At 47.2% G+C, this 18,295-nt stretch overlaps 1 protein-coding gene across 1 annotated transcript; it reads right to left on the reverse strand.

The window, feature by feature from the left end:
• Positions 1 to 14,130: 14,130 nt before the first annotated feature.
• Positions 14,131 to 17,765, reverse strand: LOC124674154 (potassium transporter 1-like; the record flags this gene model as incomplete). Its single annotated transcript, XM_047210191.1, is given in 9 exon segments — positions 14,131 to 15,535; positions 15,640 to 15,894; positions 15,991 to 16,105; positions 16,250 to 16,302; positions 16,407 to 16,667; positions 16,753 to 16,803; positions 16,917 to 17,165; positions 17,270 to 17,492; positions 17,589 to 17,765. Coding segments are annotated over 9 exon segments (2,304 nt in total). The 3' UTR covers positions 14,131 to 14,540.
• Between the last annotated feature and the right edge of the window lie 530 nt (positions 17,766 to 18,295).

Below are 18,295 nucleotides of genomic sequence, written 5' to 3' on the forward strand. Positions count from 1 at the left end.
ACCGATGCACCAAATGCAATGGCAAGAACACCACAAAGATGCTCAAGTCCTTCTCTCTCAAATTCCAACAAAGCTACAAAAGCTATTGGGGGAATAAGAGAGGAAGAACAAAGAGGAGAACACAAAATTCTCCAAGATCTAGATCCCAAAGGTTCACTCACAAAGAGATGATTTGGTTTGGTCAAAGTGTGGATCTAGATCTCCTCTCTCTTGTCCCTCAAAATGGGGCAAGAATCATGGAGGGATAGAGAGATAGGGCAAGCTTCTCAAGAACAACAATGGAGGAGAGAGAGAGTAGAAGAAGCTACAGCCCAAGGAGGAAGAAGGGGGGTATTTATACCCCCCAAGAAAATCGAGCCGTTTGGGCAAAACCGGGGCCGGATAATCCGGCCTAAGTAAGGGCCGGATTATCCGGGGGCCGGATTATCCGGCCTCAGGGACAAAACCTGGACAAAATCCGGCCAAAAATCCGGCCCCTATACTGAGCAGCAATTCCCCAGGTCCTTAGTCGATTTCGGGGGGGCCGGATATTTCCGAAATATCCGGCCCGGATAATCCGGCCCGGATATTTCCAAAATATCCGGCCTAAGCAAACTGCGAAACACCAAAACTAAAACGGGCATAACTTTTGCATCCGGACTCCGATTTCGATGATCTTGGGCTCGTTGAAATCACAACAACGAGCTCTACAACAATATGCATAGAAACATCATAGTCCAGCAAAGGAGGATAGAAACAAATGATGAAAGGTTTGACCTATCTCAAAAAGACATACCGGTAAAACCTCCAATCTTGAAAATGCAACAAGTTGCCCATGGAAAAACCATTCTCAATGAACTAGAGCTTGTCATGAGAATAAGCACAAGCTCTAAAACATCACATGGATAATATCCAAATAACAACCAAGAAAGATGATGCAAGGATGCAAAGGTTTGAGCTCTCTCCGAACGATACGATCGAGATACTCACTCGAGAGCCCTCTTGATAGAACGGCAACTAAACTAAAAACCGGTCTCCAACTACACTATGAGACCGGTGAGAAAGAAACCCTATCAAGAGCAAACCTTATACTTGCGCATCCCACTTGAGCTCGATGACGACGATCTTGACCTCAACAAGATGGAACGCCTTTCTTGCTTGTGCTTGCTTGACGAAGTCTTGTGGATTGCTCCCCATAATCCACCATGGGAGAGCTTCTTCTTCGGCGCATCTTCACATAACCATGACCACCATGTGGATGGCAATACTCAAGCAAAGGATCTCTTCGAGATGGCTCATCTTGAACTTGCACTTCATTTCTCCATGGCAAGCTTCAAGCTTATGAACTCTTCGAGTTGGCTCATCTTGAACTTGCACTTCATTCTTCATCATATTGATGTCTTGAAGTAACTTGAGGGCTCACTTCATCTTCATCTTCAAGACATACTTGACACTTGATTATCCTTCATCAATTTCTTCTTATTGCAACCTTGAAGCCAACAAATGGTTCAAGGATTGCCTATGGACAACTCCTACAAATATAACTCAATGCAAACATTAGTCCATAGGGATTGTCATTAATTACCAAAACCACACATGGGGGCTCCATGCACTTTCACATCCTGCGCTCCATCCCACCAGAGATGGTACAGGTGCTTGCCGTCGGGGACAAACAAAGGCGATCTGGGGCATGATGAAGACCATGCGTGTCAGAGTTGATCGCGTTCGCAAGGCGCGCCGCCAGAAGCTCTACAAGGACTTCGACAATCTAACGTTCAAGAGCGGGGAGACGATCGAGGATTTCTCCATGCACGTGTCTGCCATCGTCGCCGAGCTGTAGTCGCTGAATGACATCACTTTGGAGCTTGATGGCATGCAGGAGATCATGCGCGTTGTACCATCCAGGTATGCACAAATGGCATGCTCCATAGAAACTCCACTCGATTTGATGGATCTCTCCATCGACGAGTTGAGTGGTTGTCTGGTGACGTCCGAGGGTGCAGCGAGCCGAGGCAGGACGCGAGCGGCCGTTTGCTCCTCGCCGAGGAGGATATGGCGTGCCTGCAGTTCAAGTCGCCAGCCAGGATCGGGAGGATCTGGCTCCGGCTCCGGCGGCAAGCAATACAAGGACCGCCTCATCGGCGGCATAGATGGCACCCGCGGTGGTGGCCCGTCCAAGGACACAAGTGCAGGCAAAAAGGGGCATTGGGACTGCGACTGCCGCAAGAAGAAGAGGGACGCGGAGGCCCAAGCGCATCATGTGCAAGAGGAGGACGATGATGATCCTGCACTGCTCATGGCCGTTCGTGATCCATATGATGCGTGGTTGCGTCTAAATTAGCGCGAACGCATGGGCTCAAGGTCTTCCTTAACGAGGAGCGTGCACATGTGGAACACCGCCGCCGTGTTGATGACACAAACGCTGTGTGGTTCCTTGACAGAAGGCGTCCTACCATATGACTGATGACGTGATAAGGGGTTGCCCAATCTTCTCAGTAAACAAGGTGGATGGTGATGAACACGCGATGAACACAACAGATGAATATGATGATAAGTGGATGATAACTTGTATGAGGCTGACGAGTCTCTCGATTGATTCCTGTCGCCAATGCAACAACTCTCAACCCCGCAAGATATTCGCAACCCCACACACGTGCGCATATAGTTGCCGACCCCGAAGCGGTAAATTGCAATCTTCTAATCCCCAATGGAACAACAAATCACACAAACTTTCAGTAGCAAAACACCAGATCGATGCGAATTGGTGTATAGAATTCAATAGAGTCGCGTAGCAATCAACTATGAACTAGAGTTTATCTTAAACGTGGTCTAAACCTAATTTCGGGGCATCCTTGGCACTTATATAGGGGTCCAGGATGACCAGGGTACGAAATAACTGATACAAACCGACCCAAGATGGGTTTCGGCCAAGTGGTTTTCGGACAAAGGCTGGCAGTGCCGCCTTTGCCAGGCCGGCAGTGCCGCTGGTGGCACCCCGGCACTGCTGCCCATGTTAGGCCGGTAGTGCCGCTGGGGGCACCCCGGCAGTGCCGCCCATGACAGGTCGGTAGTGCCGCCGAAGGCACCCCGGCAGTGCCGCCCCTTGTAGGCCGGCAGTGCCGGTGACGTCGCCTCCCTCCTTCGCGCATGCCTCCCTCTCCTCCATCGCACGTCCGTGGGATGTCTTCACGTCCATCACCATGTCCAGATGCTCCTCTCCTCCTCGTGCGACGCTTGCTCCATCTTCATACCCGATCATACATAAATGAAAGGACTTAGGCCGTATAAAGTTCTCATCGATCAAGGTATCATTTAGGAGTGAATTCACCTGTTGCTTAAGTAGCTTCGCACAAGCCGTTGTAATGGGTCCAATCCTAACTTCATTGGACTTGAGCTTCGCAACAACATCTTGTTCATCTTGCAATGACGGAGGTAGTAGTTCAGTAGGGATGTCCTCATCATCTCCCCCTTTCAAAAGGCGTCGACCTCGACGCTCCAAGGTCTTCTCCGTCATACGGTTTCAAATCAGCAACATTGAAAGAATTACTGACACCGAACTCATCAGTTGGAAGATCTATAGCATATGCATTATCATTGATCTTGGCAAGCACTTTGTAAGGACCAGCACCACAAGGAAGCAACTTGGACTTCCGTAGCTTGGGAAACCTGTCCTTGCGAAAATGAACCCAGACCATATCACTAGGCTTGAACAACATCTCCTTGCGCTTCTTGTTGATTCTTGCAGCATTGCTCTTGCCTTTCTTCTCAATCAGCTCTTTAGTCTTCTCATGTATCTTCCGTACAAAATCTGCCCTCTTCGATGCCTCCATATTGACTCTCTCATGTATGGGTAGAGGCAATTAATCAAGTGGAGTAATGGGTATGAAACCATACACCAGCTCAAACGGACATAGCTGTGTGGTAGAATGTACCGCCCTGTTATAAGCAAACTTCACATGCGGCAAACAATCTTCCCACTCTCGCAAGTTCTTCTTGATCATGGATCTCAACAGTTGTGACAATGTTCTATTCACCACCTCAGTTTGACCATCAGTTTGGGGATGACAAGTAGTGCTGAAAAGTAGCTTCGTCCCCAGCTTTCCCTAAAGTGTCATCCAGAAGTAGCTCATGAACTTGACGTCACGATCAGAAACAATAGTCTTCGGGACTCCATGTAAACGTACAATCTCCCTGAAAAACAGGTTAGCAATATGCGACGCATCGTCGCTTTTGTGGAAGGCAATAAAGTGTGACATCTTAGAAAATCTATCCACTACCACAAATATAGAATTATGGCCTCTCTTAGTAAGCGGCAAACCCAACACAAAATCCATACTAATATCTTCCCATGGTGTAGTAGGCGCCGGTAAAGAAATATACAAACCGTGAGGCTTCAGCTTGGACTTGGACTTGTTGCAAGTAATGCATCTCTTCACATACCTATCCACGTCTCGCCTCATCTTTGGCCAATAAATGTGATCAGCGAGCATGAGTAACGTCTTCACACACCCAAAGTGACCCATCAAACCTCCAGCATGTGATTCCTGTAATAAGAGCAAATGCACAGACGATTATGGAACACATAGTTTGTTAGCTCTAAACAAGAACCCATCATGTATGTGATATTTTTCTCATGCTTTACCAATAGCACACAAGCGATACGGTTTAGCAAAATCATGATCAGTAGCATATAAATCACATAAAATCTTTAACCAGGAATTTTAACATCAAGTTGAGTCAATAACATATTTTTCCTAGATAGAGCATCGGCAAAAATATTATCTTTCTCTTCTGATGCTTAATAATGCATGAAAAAGACTCAATGAACTCAACCCACTTAGCAAGACGCCTATGCAAGTTAGATTGAGCTTTCAGATATTTCAAAGCTTCATGATCAGAATGTATGAAAATTTTTTTTGGCCACAAATAATGTTGCCAGACCTCAAGCACTCTAATTAAAGCATATAATTCTTTATCATAGGTAGGATAGTTCAACTTAGCACCAGAAAGTTTCTCAGAACAATATGCAATTGGGCGACCGTCTTGCATCAACACACCACCAATTCCAATACCACTAGCATCACATTCAATCTCAAATTGTTTATTGAAATCAGGAAGTGCAAGCAAAGGTGCAGAAGTTAACATACGTTTCAGCTCATCAAATGCATGATCTTGGGCGGCGCCCCACTCAAAAGCACCACCCTTTTTAGTCAATTAATTTAAAGGTGCAACAATAGTACTAAAATTTGGCACAAAACGCCTATAGAAACCAGCAAGACCATGAAAACTTCGTACTTGACTCACATTCATGGGAGTAGGCCAATTTTGAATTGCTTCAGTTTTAGATGATGAATCTACCTCTACTCCATGCTTAGAGACAACATAACCTAGAAATATGACCTTATCTTTCCAAAATATGCACTTCTCAAGATTACCATAGAGTTTATTATCACACAACACTTGCAAAACATGTCGAATATGCATAGTATGATCAAATTTTTTGCGGCTGTAAATATATCATCAAAGTACACAACCACAAACTTGCCATTAAAATCACGCAAAACATGGTTCATCAATCTCATAAAGTATTATGTGCATTAGTTAAACCAAAAGGCATCACTAACCATTCATATAAACCAAATTTTGTTTTAAAGGCCATTCATCCCCCTCATTCATCCTAATTTGATGATAATCACTACGCAAATCAATCTTAGAGAAAACAACAGGACCACTCAATTCATCTTGCATATGATGAGGATATCCCTACCGAACCACTACCTCCGTCATTGCAAGATGAAGAAGATGCTGCTGTGAAGCTCAAGCCCAATGAAGTCAGGATTGGACCCATTACAAGGGCTCGTGCGAAGCTACTTAAGGAGCAGGTGAATTCACTCCTAAATGGTACTTTGATCGATGAGAACTTTATACTACCTAAGTCCTTTTACTTATGTATGATCAGGTACGAAGAGATAGCAAGCATCGCACGAGGAGGAGAGGAGCAGCTCGACATGGAGCTGGACATGAAGATATCCCATGGACGCGCGGGGGAGGAGAGGGAGGAATGCGCGAAGGAAGGAGAAGCAGTCCAGGCCGGTCCCATGCCCGGCGCAACCGACCGCCACGTCGGTCGGCCCGGTCCCACCGGCCGCCACGCCGGATGAGCCCGGCGCCAGCCGGCTCCCACACTGGTGCCAACCGGGCACCATCCAGTAAACCTAGCACCCCCGCCCGGTGCCAGCCAGGTCCCTGGGCCGGTCCAAACCGGACCGGCCCCCAGGCCGGCCGTGTCCGAGTCAGTCTTGACCAGATCTCGATCTGGGTCGGTTATTATTGTATTTTCTCGACTTCTGGTCGTCCTGAACCCCTATATAAGTGCCCAGGACGCCCCCATAATAGCTTTAGATCACGTTTAAGATAAACCCTAGTTCATAGTTGATTGCTTTGCAACTCTATTGAATCTATACACCAATTCGCATCGATCTGGTGTCTTGCTACTGAAAGTTTTGTGTGATCTGCTTTTCCATTGGGAATTAGAAGGTTGCAATTTACCGCTTCGTGGTCGGCGGCTACGTGCGCAAGTGTGTGGAGTTGCGAATATCTTGCAGGGTTGAGAGCTGTTGCATTGGCGACATAGACCAATCGAGAGACTCGTTCCGTCATGTACTATCTTTCTTAGGAACTAAAATAACAGGAACAACACAAGGACTTAGGCTTATGTGAATATAACCTTTGTAGAGAAGCGCTTGCACTTGTTTCTATATCTCCTTTGTTTCTTTGGGGTTTGTCCTGTATGGCGCCTATTGGGCAGCGAGGCGCCGGGGATCAAATCAATTTGATGCTCAATACCACGCAATGGTGGCAATCCTGCGGGCACCTCCTCCGGAAACACGTCACTGAATTCCTGCAAAACATGAGAAACACCAAAAGAAATAGGGATCATGTCGTTAGAAACCAAAACCTCACCCTTGTACATGAGCACAAGAGACATGGATGTAAGATCCTCACTAAATTCTCTCATATCCTTTTTGGTGGCTAATATGACTAAGGAATTCACTCTCTCACTTTTCGTTATATCACTCACGACACTACAATTTTCTCGCCTATCTATGGGTGCATCCTCAAAGTTTACTTCAGTTTTCTGATGAGATTCATTGACACTTTGATGTGGTGACATAGGCTGCAGATTAACTTTCTTGCCCTTGAACTCCAAGTGATATGTATTGGCGCGGCCATTGTGTTGCACAGAACGGTCATAGAGCCATGGCCGACCCAAGAGTAGATGCCACACCGTCATTGGAACCACATCAAACTCAATGGAGTGTTTGTATGGTCCTATCTCGAAATCAACGCGCACCATGTGGTTTACCTTCATCTCACCATTGTCGCTCAAGCACTGAATATAGTATGGATGCGGGTGCGGTAGATACTTCAACTTCAGCTTGGCACACAACTCCTTGCTAAATTGCGACAACTCCCGCCATCAATATTGACCTTGCAAGCTTTATTGGGACCAACTAGTGCCTTTCTTTGAACAAATTGCAGCACTGAGTAGATGCACTTGGCTGCACATTAAGAGCACGCTGTGACACAACAATAGTTTGTACTTCAGAAGGATAAGCATCAACACCATCGTTGTCATAATCATCATCTTCTGGAGCCTCCAGATCAGCATCATCTCCAGTATCATACTCATTATCCTCATTAATAATCATGACCTTGCGATTAGGACAATCTCTCTTGAAGTGACCCTTGCCACCACATGTATGACAAGCCATATCGCGCTTGCGCGCCGGACATGCTAGAACTACTTCCACTTGCTGCATGTGCGTGCTTCTTTGTGTTAGACACATTGGAGACCGGCTTGCTAGACGAAGTAGAAAAATTTGCGGGGCGCGAAGATGGCGCCGGCGCCGTAGAGGGCGGCGCCCGAGGTGTGTAGCGCCCAACACCAGTAGCACGTCCCTTGATTTGCGCATCTTCAGCCAACTGTCATTCAGCTTCTCTTGCATGATGTAGCAGCTCATTCATAGTAGTGTATCAGTGATGACGAACAATACCCTTGATGGTATATTTCAAACCATGAAGAAAACGCTGCATCACGCTGCATAAGCATCTCCAACTCCATGTAATAAGCATCAACCGTCATCACACCTTGTCGCAACAGGGTCAACTTATCATATGTTGATCTCAAATAATTAGTCGGACCAAAATGAGCTCGCATAACCTCCTTCATGGTGCGCCATGTAATCAATGGGCATCTCTCCATCTTCTTCCCGAGCACGAGTAATTCCATCCCACCAACGCAATCCGTAACCATCAAATTCCGAGGAAGCAAGCTTGATCTTCCTATCTTCAGTATAATCATGTAATCGCCACAACTTCTCAATTTTGAGCTTCCGTGTGAGATATTCTTCAACATCAGGACCTCCTTCAAAGCGGGGTATTGAGAATTTTGGCTTACCCAAACCATCTTCTTGTAGTTTTGAGGAACACGTGGGGCTTCGACGGGGACAAAACCACGACCACGGAGACCATGACCTATGCCACGCCCACCACCACACCCATGGGCAGTAGGTGCAGCTTCGAAATCGCCGTGCACACTGTCCTCATCTTCATGATGCGACTGTTGTTGTTGTTGTTGCACCAAATTATCAACAGCGAGGTTCAAAGCTTGAAGAGTTCGCTAGATATTCGTTACTTGTTCTTGTATAGTGTTGACTGTCGTTGTCGTAGTCTCAAGCTTCTTTGTAACAGTCTGAATTTCCTCATTAAGATCTTCGCCCTGCCGACGAAACTCACGCCGCACATCATCACGAAGAGCTTCATACTCCCTCCAAGAAATAAGATCAGCCCCATCCTTCTTTTTCTGGTCAACATCAACATCACTAGAAGACATGATTAGTAGGTTAGTGCACTAAAACAAAAATATGTGGTGGTACTCTCACAACTCACTCAAAACAGATAAAAAAGGTAAATCTTACCGCTTCCTAGTCACTTATATCGAAAGACTCTAGATTGGATCAAAATTAAAACACGAACAACAACTAAAACTTGAAATTGATGCAATCTAAGGCTATGGCAAACTACAAACCCTACTATTTTTGGCTTTTCTGTATAGGAAACAACTCACAACTCAACTATGGGGGTGGATTGTGGATGGCTTACCGAGGAAACACTGAAATCTGATACCAAAATGATAAGGGGTTGCCCGATCTTCTCAGTAAGCGAGGTGGATGGTGATGAACAAGCGATGAACACAGCGGATGAATATGATGATAAGTGGATGATAACTTGTATGACGCTGACGAGTCTCTTGATTGATTCCTGTCGCCAATGCAACAACTCTCAACTCTGCAAGATATTCGCGACTCCACACACTTGCGCACGTAGCCGCCGACCACGAAGCGGTAAATTGCAATCTTCTAATCCCCAATGGAACAACAGATCACACAAACTTTCAGTAGCAAAACACCAGATCGATGCGAATTGGTGTATAGAATTCAATAGAGTTGCGTAGCAATCAACTATGAACTAGGATTTATCTTAAACGTGGTCTAAATCTAATTTGGGGGTATCCTTGGCACTTATATAGGGGTCCAGGACGACCAGGGTACGAAATAACTGATACAAACCGACCCAAGATGGGTTTTGGCCAAGTGGTTTTCGGACAAAGGCTGGCAGTGCCGCCCCTGCCAGGCCGGCAGTGCCGCTGGTGGCACCCCGGCACTGCCGCCCATGTTAGGCCGGCAGTGCCGCTGGGGGCACCCTGGCAGTGCCGCCCATGAATGGCAGGGCCGCCCATGACAGGCCAGCAGTGCCGCCCCTTGCAGGCCGGCAGTGCTGGTGACGTCGTCTCCCTCCTTCGCGCATGCCTCCCTCTCCTCCCTCGCGTGTCTGTTGGATGTCTTCACGTCCAGCACCATGTCCAGCTGCTCCTCCCCTCCTCGTGCGACGCTTGCTTCATCTTCATACCTGATCATACATAAATGAAAGGACTTAGGCATTATAAAGTTCTCATCGATCAAGGTATCATTTAGGAGTGAATTCACCTGTTGCTTAAGTAGCTTCGCACGAGCCCTTGTAATGGGTCCAATCCTAACTTCATTGGACTTGAACTTCGCAGCAACATCTTGTTCATCTTGCAATGACGGAGGTGGAAGTTCAGTAGGGATGTCCTCATCATGACGTGATGGCATTCACGGACATGGACAACAGGGTGTCCGGGACCGTCAAGTTTGGTGATAGCTCCCTCTTGGACATACAGGGCCATGGCACCGTGCTCTTCGCATCGGCCAGTGGGCAGCATCGCGTGCTCATGAATGTATATTGGATTCCTCGCCTCCACAGCAACGTTGTGAGCATTGGGCAGCTCGATGAAATCGGGTGCCCAACCCACGTCGAGGACGGGCACATGACGGTACGCGATCGCGTAAAGAAGATTATCGTCAAGGTGCCACGAGAATGGAACCAGCTCTACCCCGCTCATCTCGAAATCGTCAAGCCGTTATGCCTCCTTGCGCACGCCGGCAAAACGGCGTGGGTCTGGCATGCCAGGTTTGGGCACCAGCACTTCTAGAGGCTGGAGCGCCTCGCCAGCCATGGCATGGTTCGTGGCCTTCCACGGAACAAACACCCGGAGCATCTCTAGATGCCTGCCTCGCAGAGAAACAGAGGTGCACGTCGTTCCCTATGACCGCAAAGTACAGAGCATCTGATCCCCTCGAGCTAGTGCACAGGGACATCTGCGGCCCAATCACGCCACCCGCACCTGCAGGAAAGCGATATTTCTTTCTGCTAGTGGACGACTACATCATGTTCATGTGGGTGGTGCAACTGACGATGGACAAGGCAGCTGAATCCTTCCACCGGTTCCCTGCAGCTGCAGAGATGGAGTCAGGCCACAAGCTGCGCACTCTCTGCACTGATCGCGGAGGGGAATTCACGTCGAAGGAGTTCGCTGCATTCTGCGCTGATCGCGGGACGATGCGGCATCTCACTGCTCCATATTCACCACAGCAAAATGGAGTGATGGAATGCCGCAACCAGACCATAGTCAGGATGGTGAGGAGCATGCTCAAAGCAATGAACATGCCTGCAAGATTCTGGGGCGAAGCTGCCACGATTGTAGTGTTCATTCTGAACAGATCATACACATGCAGCGTGGAAGGATGGATTCCGTTCGAGGCATGGTACGGTCGCAGCGCGTGTTTGGATGCAGGGCTCATGCGAAGGTGACTCGTCCACATCTGACAAAGCTGGACGATCGCAGCACACCGGTTGTCTTCCTTGGCTACGAACCTGGTGGCAAAGCATACCACTGCTGCAATCCTAATGCTAAACGTGTGATCATGTCGCGGGATGTCGTCTTCGATAAAGGGCAGGCATGGCCATGGACATCAAGCTGCGAAGAGAACCGTTGCAACAAGATCACCGTCAATTACATAGTGTACGAGGGAGCTGTGGCAGACGTTGTCGCGGAGGAGAACACCATTTCTCCTGCCGCAGGAGGACGCAGGACCCTATGTGTCACACGAAGGAGTTATGGCAGACTCTGCCGCGGCAGAAGAAATGCCGCAAAAGTCTGCTGCGGCAGACCCTGCTGTCGATGCAGCTGACAGCCCAGTGTAATTCGTCTCGCCACCCTCGGTGTTCGACGAGATGCTCGACGCCGATGATGATCCTGATCGACCCCACCGGTTCCGCCTCGTCAATGACGTGTTGGGCAAGCAGTCTGAGCACATTCGTAGAAGCAGAGCCGCATGAGTTCTAGCGCCGTGTGATGCTTGAAGAAATGGCTTTGATCGAGGAGAATCAAACCTGGACCCTCACTGAGCTACCTGCTGGGCATCACCGATAGGGCTCAAGTGGGTTTTTAAGGTGAAGAAGGATGTTGACAGTGCTGTGATCAAGCACAAAGCACGCCTCATGGCTAAAGGCTACCTGCAATGTGAAGGAATGGACTTTGATGACGTGTTCGCTCCGGTGGCCAGGCTGGACTCCGTGCGCATGCTAGTCGCCATCGCCGCAAAGCTCAGATGGAAACTGCATCATCTCGACGTGAAATCTACATTTTTGAATGGAGAACTCGCTGAGGAAGTTTATGTGGCTCGACCTCCTGGGTTTGCCTGAGATGGAGAAAAACACAAGGTCCTGTGTCTGCACAAGGCTCTGTATGGTCTCCGCCAAGCACCTCAAGCGTGGAATCAGAAGCTCGATGCAACCCTTCGTTCGCTCGGTTTCACAAGCAGTGTTTCAGTGTACATGTGAGGAACAGGGGACAAGAGGCTGCTGTTGGGTGTCTATGTCGACGTTTTGATCCTGGCCGGAGCTGGCAGTAGTGAGGTGGAACGATTCAAGGTGGAGATGATAGAGCGCTTCAAAATGGGTGATCAGGTTCTATCTTGGTATTGAGGTGAGGCAAACTGACAGTGTCATCACTCTGTCACAGTCTGCATATTAAGATAATCTGTTGATCAAGGCAGGTATGGGAGATTTGCAACTCTGCAGCAGTACCCATGGAACCTAGATTGAAGTTGAGAAAGCTAAGCACTCAAGATCCAAAAGATGCAACATTCTATCGCAGTGTTGTGGGAAGCTTTCGCTACATCATCCACACCAGGCCTGATATCGCTTTTGCCATCAGATATGTCGGCAGATACATGGAATCACCAACCATGGAGCATCTTGCTGCCGTCAAACACCTACTGTGATACATTGCAGGAACTCGCAGCTATGAGGCAGTACCTGAGCACAGGAGGTATGGAGCTGAGGGTTTCAGTGATTCACTGATTCAGACCTCGCGGGTGACGTCAACAATCGCAAGAGTACCACGGTAGTTCTGTTTGCACTCGGTGGATGTCCAGTCACTTGGCAGTCTCAGAAGCAAAGGGTGGTCGCGCTCTCCTCATGTGAAGCTGAGTATTTTGCTGTGACCAGCGCAGCATGCCAAGGTGTATGGCTCGACAGCTGTCAGAATATCTGGACAAGGAAGACACCAAGCCAGCAACCATCTTTGTGAACAGCAAGTACGCGATTCAGTTGAGCAAGAACCCGGTCTTTCATGATCGGAGCAAGCACATTGAGGTGCGATTCCATTTCATTCGCGAGAGCATCGAGCAGGGGAAGATCACAATTGAGCACATCTGCCCTGACGACCAACTCGCGGACATCGTCACAAAACCACTTGGGCACATCAGGTTTCAGGACTTTGCGCGCTCGCATTGGCGTCATCGACGTCAAGTAATTCATCACAGCTAGTATTAAGGGGAGTATGTTGAAATAAACTAGCTGTTAGTCGTTAAGTTCAGTTTTCAGTTAGACAGATAGAGTTAGTTAGCTGATTCTGTTTTATTTTCGGCCGAGATGCTGTCTGTGTGGTTGCCCCACTTGTAGGATCGCCATCCTATGGTGCTACTAAATGAAAGGATGCACGTTCCGGTCGTGAGATGGCACAATCAAGTTTGGAACGTGGCGTTATCCACGACATTTTTGTTTTCCTCCGAATAAAAGGGAAAAACAGAAAAGCAACATTTGGTACGCTGCTCCAAAACACTCTTAAGTTCTTTCAGTTTCGTTAGTGAGTTGAGAGAGACAGTGATATCGAGAGAGATTCTGGTGTAGGTGCTGACAATAGAAAATGATTTCTAAAATCTTGTGCAATTCGTCACTCCATTCCGTGCATCCTGACCTGCATGGCCTAATATTGTTTAACGGACCTTCTTCTGCATTTGTAGGTAGCATGACCTCTCTCTCGTATGGAAAACAAAACTACAAAAGGGGTACAATTTTTTGACATTTTATAAGGTGTTCTTTTCAACCACTCATCACTCCCATTTTAGCATCAATAATGCTAGTATACTCTACCAATTGTTCTTTTACTTTCAGGATGTGTGCAGCCAACATTTTAAAACTTTGACAGCAAAAACATCCATAAAGATGTTTAGCACATTTTTCATCAATAGTACTCCTATGTCAAGTTGTACAACACCTAGTATCCATTGTTTACGGCTAGGAGTACTGGGTTCTCCGCAATAAAAACAACATATATAAAACTCAAGAGAACTTTGAAATCATTACAATTTTAATTATATTTTGCTAAGATGTCGATGCATCAAGCTCAAGTATAAGAGAACAAAGGTAATCTAAAACAAGTAAGCAAGGTAACCCAGTACGGAGTATCTTTTATTCCCCCTTTGATAATGGGAAATGTCATGATTCATGAAATTTGCGTATGCCTGGGAGGCGTGAGCACACTACCAGTCAAACTTTAGTCTCAAGCAATATCACCCTTACATTGGACTCATTCGGATTACGATACACTGTACAGAGAAAACGAAAACCTTCCAACCAAAAGAAAATCCCTCCCACACCTGCATGCCTCTTTCTTGAATCAACAGTGGCACTTTGCCCTTCAAAATCAACATTATAGATGCAAATGGGTTGGTATTAGGGTACCCTCTACCCTCTTTACTACAACAAAATGTTGACCCACTTGCATCTGTAATCAACATCATGCACCCAGAATCACATGGTTAGGCTCACATCATACTTGGGCATAATCATTATATTTCATATGTGATCCCAACTTTGAGCAGCTGATCTTTCGGAATGGCTAGTGCCTTGTGCCCCTCCGTCAAGTTCTTCCTCAAGAACGTATAAACATAGTTCACCGCTATCTTCTTCAAGACCGAGGACTTGGCTTTAGCTGTAACATTTGCCTCCCCCATCAGGTACACCATCCCCCGCTCCACCTCTCTGTCAATCAGCTGCTTCTCCTCCTCAACTGTCTGGTTCACATGGAAACTGATCCTCCCTGAGTGGCTGCTCACCCGTGTTTCAATCGCCTCCTCGCTGTGCACTGCAGTTTGCGTGGACCGCCTTGGCCTTGCCAGGGTTTCTGGAACTTCACTGCTATCATCGTTCTCTGGTTCGATCTGCGCGAATGCGCTCTCCTCCTGGATGAACATCTTGAGCCTATCCACAAGAAATACTGCAAACTCCTTGGGCTCCTCCAGTGTGTCGCTGTACCCATACCGCGCCACACACCGGAACATCCGATGCTCCTTCGGGCCGACCTGCCGGAAGATGAACCTCTCTGCAGGAATCACATGCGAGATTGGCAGGTGCTTGATTGACATGAAGATGAAGATGGAGTGCACGGATGGTATCTTCTTGATCAGCCGAGGGAACACTGGGGGAATACCCTGAACCAGCTCCGTGTATAGAAGGCCCACCCCAGGAATCCGCCGCACGTCGCTCTTCTCGAGCAGTGCTGTCATTTCACTAATAGGCACAATGTGGTCAAGCTCGTACCAGTACCTCTTGACCTGGACATAGTGCCATGTTGCCATCAGGCTCATCACGACCAGCGCAAAACAGAACGGGAGGTATCCACCTTCAATGAACTTCGACAGTATGGAAGAGAGGTAGATCAACTCTATGGAGCCAAACACAACGTAGAACAGCATGATGAAGATCACGTGCTTCTTCCATATGAGGAGCATCACGACAGTCATCAAATGGGTGGTGATCGAGAATGTGGTCACGACACAGATCCCTGCGCATCACCAACACCGGATCAGATGAATGCACATGTTCAGCATTATTTTCCATATACTGAAAGCCTCAACGCATATGCACTATTCTTTGTTAGATGCTTACCGTAAGCATTGCCGATGTTAGTGGTCGTTTTGAAGGCGATCGTGACTAGGATGCTTGCCAATCCCATCATGAAGTTCACCTCAGGAATGTACACCTGCCCCTCATATTTGTGTGAGGTGTGGATCACTCGAACCCTGGGCATGCAACCGAGAGATAGGGCCTTGGAGAGGATGGCAAATGCACCAGAGAGCATAGCCTGGCTTGCTATGATGGCAGCGAGAATGGCAATGATGAAGGTTGGCCAAAACATTGGTGCTGCAGGAACATAGACATGGAGAGTTGATCTTGTGCTATGCTTACCAAATACGTCTATTACATGAAGCACAACTGCAGTCTTTAATTTATTTGTACCTGGGATAGATTTATAGAAGGTGTCTGCAACATCATTTGGGAATTTCCTCAGGTAAGCGGCCTGCCCAATGTAACACAGCCCCACGGACGGGAACAAGATACAATTGAAGCTGAGCTGCAAGTGAAATACAGGAACTACTGTGAGACACTTCTGTTTCGACTTCTGAGATCGCAGGGAATGGTTGTTACTTTTGAGAGCTATAGTAAAGGTTAGAGTGATGATAAACTTCAAGCAGGTAACAAATATGCTTCTTGTTACCTGAACAGCCCTGACGTTGAAATGTCCTAGGTCAGCAAACATACCTTCTGTGCCTGTTTCATATGATAACCAGTGAGTTCAGATTACAGCCTTGCAGGTTACAGGTTGCAGGCTATAAAAGCCCCTTTCAGTTGCATTTTTCAGTCAGAGAGGTTACCTGTGACACACAAGACAACTCCACCAAGTGAAACCCATCCAGCCTTCCCGTTCCTTGTGAAGTATTGTACTATATACATCGGATTAAAGGCCCGTAGAACACCGATATCGTGGATGACGAGGTTGTACATCCCGATACCGGCAATCAGAAGAAACCACACCGAGATGACTGGAGCAAAGGTGTACCCAACCTTGTCTGTCCCGAAACGTTGGACCGAGAAGAGCATGAACAGAATTGCCACCGATATGAGGACCACTTGTGCTGTACAAAGAGCCAACATCATGAATATTAGATGTGATGGGCACAGGGTAAGAAATAATGAAAATACTGATCTTTTTTCACATACTTTGAGTCAAGCCTGGCGCCTTTTCCTTGATCCCACTCACTGCAGAGAGCACTACAGCACATCCATGAACAAATATCAGTACCGCTTTGTTTAAACTATAGTACTATGCCCATTGTTTAGAGCAGAAGCTAATACAGCTGAATCTCAATTTGCTTTATCATTACCAGAAATTGCTGGTGTCAAGGTTCCATCTCCTATCACCATGGACGTGCCAAGGATGGTGAGGGTGAAGAGCACAATCTTGGCCGCCTTGCTGGACTCAAGCTTCTGCTTCACCCACTGCGCCCTCCTCAGCTGCGAATTTGGTGCTTCAATGTGGTAATTGGACACCGCAGCATCCTCAGCCTGCTGGTCCGGGATCATTCTTATCTTTGCGTACCGTGATATCAGCGAGTAAAGCGCAAAAGTGCCACCTACAACAGCAGTGAGTTGTTATTTCATACCAACTGGACAACACTATAATGCAATACCACAAGTACTTCAGCTTATCTTGCCCAAATTCTTATAAATGGCTTACCATCTCCGTTGTCGTTTGCATACAGCACGATGAAGACGTACTTGAGCATCGGTATGATGATGAGGGTGTAGAGGATGAGCGACAGGACGCCTAGGAGATCGTCGTTGTTCTTGATTCCGTTAGGGAAGGTACTAGAGTAGACGTAAAGTGGTGATGTCCCGATATCACCATAGATGATACCGATGCTCTGGAAAGCAAGGCTCAGCGTTCGCGTCCAGCTCACCTGCGTTACCCGAAGGAAAGTAATCCATGGTAAGACTGTTCTGTCACGAATAGAACATTGCTGTAGCATGTACACCAAGTTGCAGGAGAAGTATACCTGGGAGCCATGATGCTTCGAGTGGGAGACCTTCTCTGCATCGCCAAACAGCGAGTCATGGCGTTTGAGCGGGGCAGGTATCTCCTCGACTTCGAGCGACATTTCTGGTTACTGCTGATGTCGAAGCTGCCCACTTCCAAATACCTTGGAGGCCTTCAGGTGTTGTCAAACAATTAGCCTCCCGTGGCACTTACTGCCTGCATAAATGGTTCCAAGGAATCAGATGGTGGTGGTGTGGAAATCAAGTACATATGTAACTTTTTGACATTTCCAAGAAGAAGAGGTTGGCTTAAACCCGACATGGGATCCTTGAAAATAAACCCAAATATGACTCCTTCGATGCTAAGGAATAGTAAAATAAATGCTCAAGATTCATTGGGTAGCACTGCTGGCACCTAATAAATCAGCATCATGAATGCCTACTCAAAACTGTTGCTGTAGATTCATTGGGAAACGGTGCTGGCGCGTAAAACAAATCAGCAACCATCAATGTAATTTGTAGTGCAATGCATGCATCCATATTTTAGTCAAAATTGTACCAGGAGTTGACAGGGAGCAAGCTAGTAAGATTTACGACATGCTGCGCTACGTCTGCATACATGTCATCTTTTTTGTAAATGAATGAAATGGACTGATATGTGACACCTAACACTGACAGGCTGCACAAGTCGGTCACATATGCACAAAACTTGCTACATACGGAGTAA

The sequence above is a fragment of the Lolium rigidum genome, chromosome 7 (assembly GCF_022539505.1).
Source record: "Lolium rigidum isolate FL_2022 chromosome 7, APGP_CSIRO_Lrig_0.1, whole genome shotgun sequence".
Lineage (NCBI taxonomy): Eukaryota > Viridiplantae > Streptophyta > Magnoliopsida > Poales > Poaceae > Lolium > Lolium rigidum.